Below are 11653 nucleotides of genomic sequence, written 5' to 3' on the forward strand. Positions count from 1 at the left end.
GTAAACAGCTAATAGAAATAAAATCTGGCGACCTAAGGACCAAATTAATAGAAATAAATTACATATTAAGGTAATTAATAAGGTTGATAAGAAAGGACTGTAAATTTAACTTCGATAGCAGAGCAAGAAACTCCTGAAATGTATAAATACTTTAAAAGTAATCAGAGTACAAATAAATACTCAGTACCAAAAACCTAGGCAGAGAGCCTGTAACAAAAGATGAATAAATTAATCCACGAAAGAAAGGATTGTCCAGTCAGGAGCATAATGTTTCAGCCAGTTCACTTTAGTTCGGAGAGCACAAAGAATTAATCCACATACAGCCAATTACAAAATGTCTCTCTACTGTGTCACCAAATGGACACGGTTAATATAGTAGTTCAATCAAGATTGGGAAAGCGTTTAAGACGTAAATAATGTTTAGGGGGAGTCATGAAGTCTGCCTTGCTACAGGGTCAAACAACAGTTTCTCAATGGGAGAAAAACAATTCTTTATCTGGGATGAGATGTACCTCGGTGGGGCAGTGTGACATGAAGATACAAAGGCACCTGATTAAGTCATAGGGCATATGATTACGACATCCACAAACTAATTAATGTCTTAATAATTCAAAATGATCCATCAACAGTATTAAGGCTAAAGGCATAAAAATGGAACACAACAAATATTTGGGGATAGTTTCATGGTCCTATCTATTCAATTCATCAACATAGCATTAAACATTTACAAAATAAATGCATGTCATCATTTTATGGTCAAAGGAGGAAGAAACTGCCACTTAATTCTAATGGGAATTTAGCTTTACTTCCCCTTGTGGTCTCGCGCATGCACATGCACACGTCACACACGCACAGTCACACATGTAGCAAAATCATAGCCTGGTTAATAAACCAAACTAATATCGCACGGACCGCGGGATATTAGTCTGGGGAGGCTCAGCTTGGATTTCATTTCCAGGGGGGCGGGTTGAAACATTTTCTCTTTGACGCAATTGGTCAGAGCTACTGTCAGTCAAAGGTCTCAAGCATTGAAAGTCACTGTACCAAAGCCCGCCCATATTGCATACCGTGTCCCGATTGGCCACCCCATTTCTCTGGTGTAGGAAATGGGCGTACAATTGAGCCTCTCCAGACCGTAATCCTCCGGCAGGCAATTTATTTTTGCCAACGGCTGATTCGGTCTGGTTTATTAACCAGGCTAGCAAAATCAGCCCATCTACAGGCTCACAAAGGCATCTCGACACCTGCTTGTAGGTCGGCTATTTTCGCTGTGCAACACATGAAATAGGGCTTAGAAAAGCTCACACCAAAATAAGTTTTGCACCTGTGCTGAGTGGATTACTGGGCCATGGCCATCGCTGCACACAGGCTCAAAAGATCTGAACCCTTGCACACACAGCCTGTTGGACAAATTTATACTATTTAGTAAATACTCAAGTATTCAAAAGGTCCAGATCTTGGCTATTTTCATATTTGAAATTTTAATAGGGCACATATTTGAAATAGGGTGGTGGTTTCTGTAACAGTGACACTGCTCCTTTTTTCTTCATTTTTTTAACTGCTCCTTGGGTCTTGATGAAATCACTTCTGACTTTGTGTTGCAATGTGTAGAACAGACAGACCCTCCCACCAACTTTGTAAAGAAATTATTATAGGCCGTCGATGCAGAATATGAAAAAAAGGCGAGTTCAGTGTGTGAGTTTTGGACAAACTCTGTAATAATGTGGACTGTATGGGCTATAGGGGAGTTGTATCACGAAACAAGGAAACCTGGGATGAAGATTTTTTGTTTTTGTTTTAGCATGTAACCTACGGTATTCAAATAGTTCCAGTAGTATCTTGAGGACAGCCAGCCAGATGGACTAGAGGGGGGAAATAAAATATTGGAAAGCATAGAGAGACAGAGTGAAAGGTAAATAATGTAGTGAGAGGCAGAAGAGAGTGTGACACAAACACACAGTGCACGCATACACGCATCCACCCCCCCCCCCCCCCCCCCACACACACACACACACACACAGGATGTGGTAGCAGAAAGGTCAGTTCACCCGTGATGAGGTATACTTGGACAGCCGGCTCACAGCGAGAGGCGGACATCTTGTCAACACAATACGAGTTCACTCTGGTGACCACTCCGCACGCACGCACGCACGCACGCACGCACGCACGCACGCACGCACGCACGCACACACACACACAAACACACACACACACACACACACACACACACGCATGTCACATTGGATGCATACACACCACCCGCACACTGTCACACACACACACACACACACACACACACACACACACACACACACACACACACACACACACAGTCACACGCATGCATGCAGTGGACTAGTACATGACACTGCAAGAGAAAACAAAGGGAAAAACAAGACATACGTACAGCAGGGGTTTTTTGTTTTTTGGACCAGGCACCCCTTTTGGGGTAGATATTTTTCCAGGTACCCCCTCATCCTTGCAACACAGATAACAATATATTTACAACCACAAGCAGTGTTTCCTGCAGGAAAAAGCTTTGGCATGGTACTGGGCACAGGCCGCAGGGGGGCCTTCTTGCGTCGAACATTTTGATTAATTAATTAATTTTATTCAATAATTAATTAATAAGATTAATAAATTAAGATTAATTTGTATTATTGCTCTTGTATTGCTATTGGAGACACTGAGGGGACACTGGGGGACACTGGGGGACACTGGGCAGACACTGGGGAGGCACTGAGGGGACACTGGGGAGGCACTGGAAGGCACTGAGGGGACACTGGGGAGGCACTGGGGAGGCACTGAGGGGACACTGGGGAGGCACTGGGAAGGCACTGCATGAGGGGACACTGGGGAGACACTGGGAAGGCACTGGGGAGACACTGGGGAGACACTGGGGAGACACTGGGAAGGCACTGGGGAGACACTGGGGAGACACTGGGGAGGCACTCAGGGGGACACTGGGGAGGCACTGGGGAGGCACTCGGGAGGCACTCAGGGGGAAACTGGGGAGGCACTGGGGGGACACTGGGGAGGCACGCAGGGGGACACTGGGGAGGCACTCAGGGGGACACTGGGGAGGCACTGGGGAGGCACTGGGGGAACACTGGGGAGGCACTGGGGGGACACTGGGGAGGCACTGGGGAGGCACGCAGGGGGACACTGGGGAGGCACTGGGGAAGCACTCCAATCCAATCCACTTTATTTATATAGCACGTTTTAAAACTCAGAGTTTACAAAGTGCTGTACAGGAGGAAAAAATAAAATAAAAACAAGTGCACTAAAGCTACCACACAGAAAAACAACAGCGAGAAAACAAAGTACAAACAGTGACAACAACTGAGACACATTACAGAAAACAACAGCATCACAGTGAGACAAAACATATACAAGGACCAAAGGAACTCAAGCGGGGTTAAAAAGCCAAGGTAAAGAGGTGGGTCTTTAGGCGGGATTTAAAGGTCTCGATGGAGGGGGCCAATTTGACGTGGGAGGGGAGTGCGTTCCATAGTTTAGGGGCTACAACAGAAAAGGCTCGGTCGCCTCTGGACTTTAAGCGGGTCTTCTTTGTGACCCTGAGGTTTAGCTGGCCCTCAGACCGCAGTGATCTAGAAGGAGTATAAACCTCAATAAGGTCAGACAAATAAAGAGGAGCCAGACCATTTATAGATTTAAAATAATTTTAAAATCCACTCTGAAGCGGACAGGGAGCCAATGAAGGGAGGCCAAGACAGGTGCGATATGCTCACGTCTGCGAGTACCTGTGAGTAGACGAGCGGCTGAGTTTTGGACTAGCTGGAGTCGAGCAAGGGAGGCTGAGGGGACACTGGGGAGGCACTGGGAAGGCACTGGGGAGGCACTGGGGAGAAACTGCAGCCACTGGGGAGACATTGGGGAGGCACTGGGGAGACACTGAGGAGGCACTCAGGGGGACACTGGGGAGGCACTCAGGGGACACTGGGGAGGTACTGGGGAGCCACTGGGCAGACACTGGGGAGGCACCATGGCGGACACTGGGGAGGTACTGGACATTTCATATCACACACACACCTTTTTTTTTTTTTTTGAGGGGGCTTGGGTACCCCCTGGCTATGCGTCGCATACCCCTAGGGGTCCGCGGACCCCTAGGGGTCCGCGGACCCCACTTTGGGAACCGCTGCTGTACAGTACTGCATCTTAAAGAGGTCGTGCCTCACTGCTGGGATTTGAAACTGCCAGCCTTAATACAATAATCAAAGTTACCAATATGGATCACAGATTATTCGACATCTCGTTTATGGGTGTAGTTCTGGAGTAGTTCCAACGGATTGTGTGGCCCTGGTTTTTCCCTAGTGGGACTGATTGAGGGTAGCTACTGGGACGTAAGTCGGGACTTGATCACTCCCGGCTGGGTCGCCTGAGTGAGGGATATGATGTTGGTAGACCCGAAACCCTGTTGACCTCAGTATACATCACTGAGGATCCGTCCCAGGTGCATCCATGTGATGTATTCTTTTGTTATATAAACATGTAATATATAGCCAGCTTCATATTGCACAAATGGATTAATTAATTCATTTCATTATGTTAGCCTACTATACATCTTTTTGTGCATTTCTCAACAAAACCAGTTGATTAAATCATATTTTCTTCATAGTAACTACTAACAAATAAGGCTACTGCACAAATATAGCCACTTGAAGAGTAATCCTTCATAAGGCTGGCGATACATCAAAATATAACCTACTGTTCCTCAATATTCCACGCTGTCTGTGGTTGTACAGTCTCTTCACAGCTTTTCAGATCGATATTGCAACCCACCGAGGAGCAAAATGCATGAGAACGGCCACTTCCATTGGTTGTTATATGTCATATATATTTTTTAATCATTGTGAAGACTCTCTACCTTTGTTTTAGTTGACGTCATGACTATATATATTTTTTGTTTTTAAGATTCGTTTTTGGCTTTTGTGCCTTTATTGATAGTTACAGTGAAGACTGACAGGAAAGAGGGAGAGAGAAAGGGGGAGACACACAGCAAAGGTTGTCATGAACAGGACTCGAACATGCGACGTGCTGTCAGGCCAGAGCCTATGTGGCATGCACCTGGACCACTAGGCCAGTGGGCGCCCCACATCTTGATTATTTAATCATGGGAGGACTTTGTTTGAGACGGAAATGTTCTTGAATGTGTTCGGCTCTGACGGGCTGCTGGTGACGGCGGAGGGGATGTAGATAGATCTCATTCTGCTGCAGTTCATGACATGCAGGTCCACTCCGTGGAGGACAAGCTGGTCTCACTGCTCAACTCAACTACTCCAGAACAGGTGAGAACAACTCCCCTGTTATGCCCCCATTACGTAATGGGGTATCCTTTAAGTATTTTTAGTAACTGTTCTGAATGAACTGTGTTCTAAGGAACAACCTTCTCACATGACATGATTATTGCATATTATGTAATATATTGTAATTTATTTCCTTTGTTTGCTCAGTTATGCCTAGCACTGTCTCATTATCTTTGCTTATCTGATCTAATCAATCAACAGACCCTCATGTGACATGCAGCATGTTTGTTTCCTAGTTGTACAGTAGCTGTGGGAAGGTATAAAAACTATGAATCCCTGTTGTTCAATGAGCCAGACTGGGATTCCATCGCATTGACAGCTCATGTAAGTTTTGGCTCCTTTACTCAAGTAAAATAACTCATACTCTGACATCTTGTCTTGCCTCATTGTGTATATTATGTTTTGAGCATCCATACTGATTCTGCATTCACTACTTTAAACTCAAGCAGGACAAGAAGATGGGCTCTTCTCCACCCAGTAGTCGCCAGTCCTCAATATCCAACTTATGGCTCTCTGAGATCAACGCCCAGAGTGCCAAGCGTGCAGAAAACCACACCGACAAATACATCCTGGAGCTGTTTGAACAGTTGTTGGTGGACATGAACTTGAATGAGGAGAAGAAGCAGCCACTGCGACTTAAAGACATCACCATCAAGCGAAAGATGGTCTCTCAGTACCTGTCCACCTCCCAGGCTGGTCGGAACCAGTCTCCAGCCATGGTGTACATCCAGGTGTTGAAATCCGATATCAGTGACAGACAGCTGCTGGGCTGGCTGGAGTCGTTACGAGTCTCACTTAAAAACAACCCTGTCAGCTGGGTGCAGAGTTTTGGAGATGAGGGCCTTGCCCTGCTGCTCAGCCTGCTGAGGAGACTGCAGGAGGAACAAGATGAGGTCCCTAACATTGGAGTAAAGTGTCAACATGAGGTCCTCCGTTGTCTCAAAGCTTTAATGAATAATAAGCATGGACTGAAATCCATGGTGGATTCGGATGAGGGGATTCCTCTGCTGGTGCGAGCCATGAACCCCACGATACCTGCCATGATGTTGGATGCCGTCAAGCTGCTTTCCGCCATCTCCATTTCAGATCACTCAGACAACCTTCATGAACGTGTTCTGGGGGCCATAACAGTGGAGGCAGAGAAACAGGACATTGAGAGGTTTCAGCCTCTTCTGACTGGCATGAACAAACCGGCTCTAAAGACCGGCTGCATTATGCTCATCAATGCTCTGATCAGTCAAGGAGAGGAGCCAAACTTCAGGATCCACATCCGCTCTGAACTGATGAGACTGGGACTCAAAGACAAGCTGATGGAGGAGATCATGATGGGCGAGAATGATGAGCTCAGGGTACAGCTCAAAGTGTTTGATGAGCAGGCAGAAGAGGACTCTGAAGAACTCAAAGTACGCCTGAACAACATACAGTTTGAGATGGACAATGTGAAGAAGGTGTTTGAAGTACTCATTAACACATTGAAGGACTCAAAATCCAAAGGCTACTTCCTGTCCTTGCTTCAGCACCTGCTGCTGATCCGCAATGATGATCTGGCCAGGCCTCAGTACTACAAGTTAATGGACGAGTGCATTAGTCAGATTGTGCTTCACAGTAATGGTGCCGACCCAGACTTCAAGTGCCGCAAACTCAGCCTGGATATTGAGGGCTTGATAGACAACATGGTGAATCAAACCAAGGTGGAGTCCAGCGAGGTCAAGGCCAAGGAACTAGAGATGGAGCTGGATGCGGAGCTGACGGCACATGAACAGCTGGCCTCTAAAAAGCAGGACACAGACAGAGAGAACAAGGAATTGCAGCAACAGCTTTGCACATTGCATGAGCAGATTGAGAAGCTGTCTAATGATCTGGAAGAGGCCAAGATCAAAGTTGTCACGGTTAGCACACAGAACCAGGGACTGCAGCAACAGTTTAGCACACTGCATGAGCAGAAGCTAATGGCACACCTTGAGGTGCAGAATCTATCTGCACTGCAGATAGATTGGAAGAAGCTGAAGGGAGACTATGAGCAGAATCTGATGGAGCTCAGACAGGAGAATGAACAGCTGGCCTCTGAAAAGCAGTACACAGACAGAGAGAACAAGGAATTGCAGCAAGAGCTTTGCGAGAAGAGAGAGAAGATTGAGAAGCTGTCTAAAGATCTGGAAGAGGCCAAGATCACCGTTAATATTCCTGTGCCAACTCCCGGGGCACAAACGGGTGTGTCGCCTGCACCTCCCCCACCACCACCACCACCTCCCCCACCACCACCTCCACCACCACCACCACCACCACCTGGGATGGGACTTCCACCACCTCCACCAATTCCCGCTTATCTCAAGGCTAAGAAGGAGTACAAGCCTGAGGTGCCGCTGAAGAGAGCCAACTGGACCAAGATTGAATTAAACAATCTAACAGAGAACTGTTTTTGGACCAACATCAATGAGGAGCAATTTGAAAACAACGAGCTCTTTGCCAAATTGACCCTTGCCTTCTCGCAGACTCCCAATACCAAAAGTGAGCACAAGAAACAGACACAGAATAAAGTAAAGACGTTAAAAGTGCTGGACGCCAAATCTTCCAAGAACCTATCTATCTTCCTCCATACATTCCGTGTTCCCCATGAAGAAATACTTTTGATGATCTTTGAGGTCAATGAGAAGGTTCTGACTGAGTCCAGACTGGAGAACCTGATCTCACATCTACCGGAAGAAAAGCTGAAACTGCTGGGAGAGATGAAGGATCAGTATGACCTTGTAGACCTTGAAGAGTCTGAACAGTTTGGAGTGGTGATGTCCAGTGTGAAGTGTCTGAAGTCCCGCCTCCAGGCCATCCAGTTCAAGCTGCAGTTTGATGTGCAGCTGGAAAACCTCAAGTCAGGAGTGGCATCTGTGAAAATGGCCTGCGAAGAGCTGAGGAAGAGCCAGAACTTTTCCCAGCTGCTGCAGATCATCCTGCTGTTGGGAAACTACATGAATGCTGGCACCCGTAATGCCAAGGCCTTCGGGTTCACCATATCCCCAGGACCAGGCCCAAACAGATCGGAATCCTACCTCTGCAAGTTGCGTGAAACCAAGTCAGTTGACCAGAAGCAGACGCTGCTCCACTTCCTGGCTGACGTGTGTCTGGAGCAGTACCCTGACATCATGAACTTCCCTGACGAGCTTATCCACGTGGAGAAGGCCAGCAGAGTGTCGTCAGAGCTGCTTCCGCAGAACCTGAACGAGATCAAGGTTCAGATCGAGAGGATAAAGATAGTTATGGAAACATTAACTCCTCCGCAGAGTGACAGGGACCTGTTTGTGGAGAAGATGACCAGCTTTGTGGGCAGCGCCCGTGAGCAGTACGAGAAGCTGTACCGGAGGCATGAAAACATGTTGAAGCAGTACAGTGACCTGGCAGATTACTTTGTCTTTGACTCACGCATTACTGTTGAGGAGTTCTTTTTAGACCTCAACAAATTCAAGAAGATGTTTCAAGAAGCTGTGATGGAGAATCAGAAGAGAAGGGAGTCTGAGGAGAAGAGCAAGGCCAGAGAGACGTTTGAAAAGGAGAAGGGGCAGAAACTCATGAAGAATCAGAACCTTAACGTCAACGTAGAGGGTGATGGAACTGGTATCATGGATGGCCTATTAAAGGCGCTGCAGTCTGGCACTGCTTTTAGGAGAAAACCAAAATAGTATTTTCTTCTAATTCAGTTAATTTAATGTTTAGGTTTGCTAGTTTTTATTTTTGTGTCAGCGCTTAGTTTTAGTTTAGTTTCCATTAGTTTTAGTTTTTTCATACTTCAGGTTATTTGTCAGAGTTGTAAGTATGCTTGTTGTGTAAAAACTCAACAAAAGACTAACTAATAATAAATAGTTATTGTTGGTAATGAGAAGAACTCAAACTAAGCGCATAATTTCAGTTTGTTTTATTTGGTTTTGTAAACACACAAAACTGTTTGAGTTAGTTACCCTTTTTTATTATAGTTTTTATTTAGTTCAATTAACGGAAATGTTTCTCAAATTTAGTTTTCGTTATTTTGTTAGTTTTAGTTAACTATAATATAACCTTGGCCCAACCACAAACGAGCTGGTCATGCAGTGACCTGCAACATCCTGGCCAAAGAGTTGATGCAGAAGGACTCCGTAACATCCATCAAAACACAAAAGATGGACTGGGACTACAGTAGCTGTCAGCCGTGACTGTCCGGACTCCATTCAGTGCAAGCTGAAGTCATCTGATTAAGGTATAGAGAATCTGTCCTAAATGTATTGAAATAGTGTGCGTGTGTGTGTGTGTGTGTGTGTGTGTGTGTGTGTGTGTGTGTGTGTGTGTGTGTGTGTGTGTGTGTGTGTGTGTGTGTGTGTGTGTGTGTGAGAGTGTGTGTGTGTGTGTGTGTGTGTGTGTGTGTGTGTGTGTGTGTGTGTGTGTGTGCATGTGTGCGTGTGTCGCTTGAATAGTGCTGCTATAGTTATGATAGTGAGCAATGAAATGTTGCTTGTGTAGATGTGTACAGTATATGATTTGATTTCTTAGCCTTGTGTTCTATTTGTCATTTTCACAGGGAATTGAAGTGACAGTCAACAAGAGAGAGAGGGGGAGAAAGAAAGAGAACTTCAAGCAATCAGTGACTATATGTGCCTGCTGGTACTATAAACGTATCTATAAGACAGGTATAATCACTTGACTGAGAGAGTGGTCACTGCAGGCAGCAGTGGTATGATGAGTCACTTAACTCACTTAAGTAAGAGACCTGTTTTTTGTTCCTGTAAACGCAAACATTGTTATTTTGTTTCATGTCTTATTGATCAGAAAGAGACTCTTTTTATGTTACCTGTTGTTTCATGGCTTATTGATAAAGTGTGCTCTTTAGCGAGTTGAGTGGTGCATTCATATTATGTGCTTTTCTGTGTATGTGCCTTGTTATAATTTTGTGTTACATTCCATGAGCAATTTGTTCACAAAAAGTAACTTTACCAAACATTCTGTTCTTTGCCATTAAACTTCTTCCATGTGGGGCAACTGGAATGATAAACGTGTTATCGGACCTTTATGACGTCCATAGAAACTTAAACACTCACTATAGTCACTCACAGTCTACAGTACGCCATTGGCCTTCAACAGGGGCCCATATCCTCAGAGTTTACCAACATTTAAAATACATGAAAATACATCATTATTGACATGAGATATACACATTCAACATATAACAACGGTAACAGTGTAAACAATCAAACAATAACAATTAATTTAAAATGAAAAGACATTTGAATGTTTTGCTTGAGCGCTCAAGTTAGTATCTTGAGCGAACACACCAAGACGTTTAAATTATTGTTGTTTGTCAATGGTAAATTGTCACATCACTAAATTTTTCAGCATTTTTCCATAATGTTCCACTAGTGGCATTTCTTAGAACTTTTGATAAACTAACATATTTATTATACAATAAAAGTTGAAAGCGTTTCGGTTGCAATTTGTTAGAGTATAACCTCTATAATGCCTATACTATATTTTCCTGGCTCCCAGAGTAATCAAATTATAGCCTACTTTAAGTATCCTGACCCTATAAGCAGTTATTAAGGTCCAGCTGCAATTCATCCAACTATTTATGGAGGACTTGAAGATATACAGTAAATTGAGCTAAACGACTTAATGCTTGCAGCCGGTAACGCATTCCACTTTTCACTGCTGCAAAGTACAACAAGGAGTCCTTTCCCATACACCATTTGAATCCGCTAAATAGGTACAAAGTCTGTGGAACTCCCTCTGATGGAATTACCACGTAGGCCTCCATCATTAACCTTTGAGAAGTATTGATTAGACATTTGGGTACCACCTTGTATAGGCTACAATTATCTCTCAGCTCCACTCGGAGCCACCAGACGCTAATAAAATGAGCAGGCAGAAGAAGGTGCAGTTTAACCCATTCTGACCTGAGATCAGATTCATACGAGGTTTCCACTGCATGGACACACACTGGGTCTGATTAACCCATTCTGACCTGAGATCGGATTCTAGAAATGTCAGTCGCTCTTCGATTTTTCAAAAATAGCAGACCTACAAGCTCGTATCGCGCCACTCGGTGGCGCGATATGAGCTTGTAGATCTGCTATTTTTCAATAGCTAAAGCATAACATGATGCTGACACCAAAATGGGATCAGAATGGGTTAAGGACAAATCTAATTATTTTATTTTGCAAGGTCTGTAACTTCTTATTTTGTGTGTACCAGGATGTGACGGTGTAAGCAAAACAACCGTGATACAAGTGCCTGCCATTTCAAGAGCACTTCAATCTATGAAATTGTATATTGTTGCAGAAACGTCTTATCTCCATATTTTCAGCTTTTTG

General features: G+C 44.8%; 1 protein-coding gene across 1 annotated transcript; it reads left to right on the forward strand.

Annotated features, from left to right (window-relative positions):
* Nucleotides 1–5246: 5246 nt before the first annotated feature.
* Nucleotides 5247–9505, forward strand: LOC310862892 (protein diaphanous homolog 1-like; the record flags this gene model as incomplete). The annotated part of the gene is made up of 3 exons (XM_083771013.1): nucleotides 5247–5309; nucleotides 5777–8997; nucleotides 9373–9505. The coding sequence occupies 3 exons, from the start codon at nucleotides 5247–5249 to the stop codon at nucleotides 9503–9505; spliced, it is 3417 nt and encodes a 1138-aa protein (XP_083627139.1).
* Nucleotides 9506–11653: the final 2148 nt, after the last annotated feature.

The sequence above is a fragment of the Protomyctophum parallelum genome (genome assembly GCF_964188405.1).
Source record: "Protomyctophum parallelum genome assembly, chromosome: 8".
Taxonomy (NCBI): Eukaryota; Metazoa; Chordata; class Actinopteri; order Myctophiformes; family Myctophidae; genus Protomyctophum; species Protomyctophum parallelum.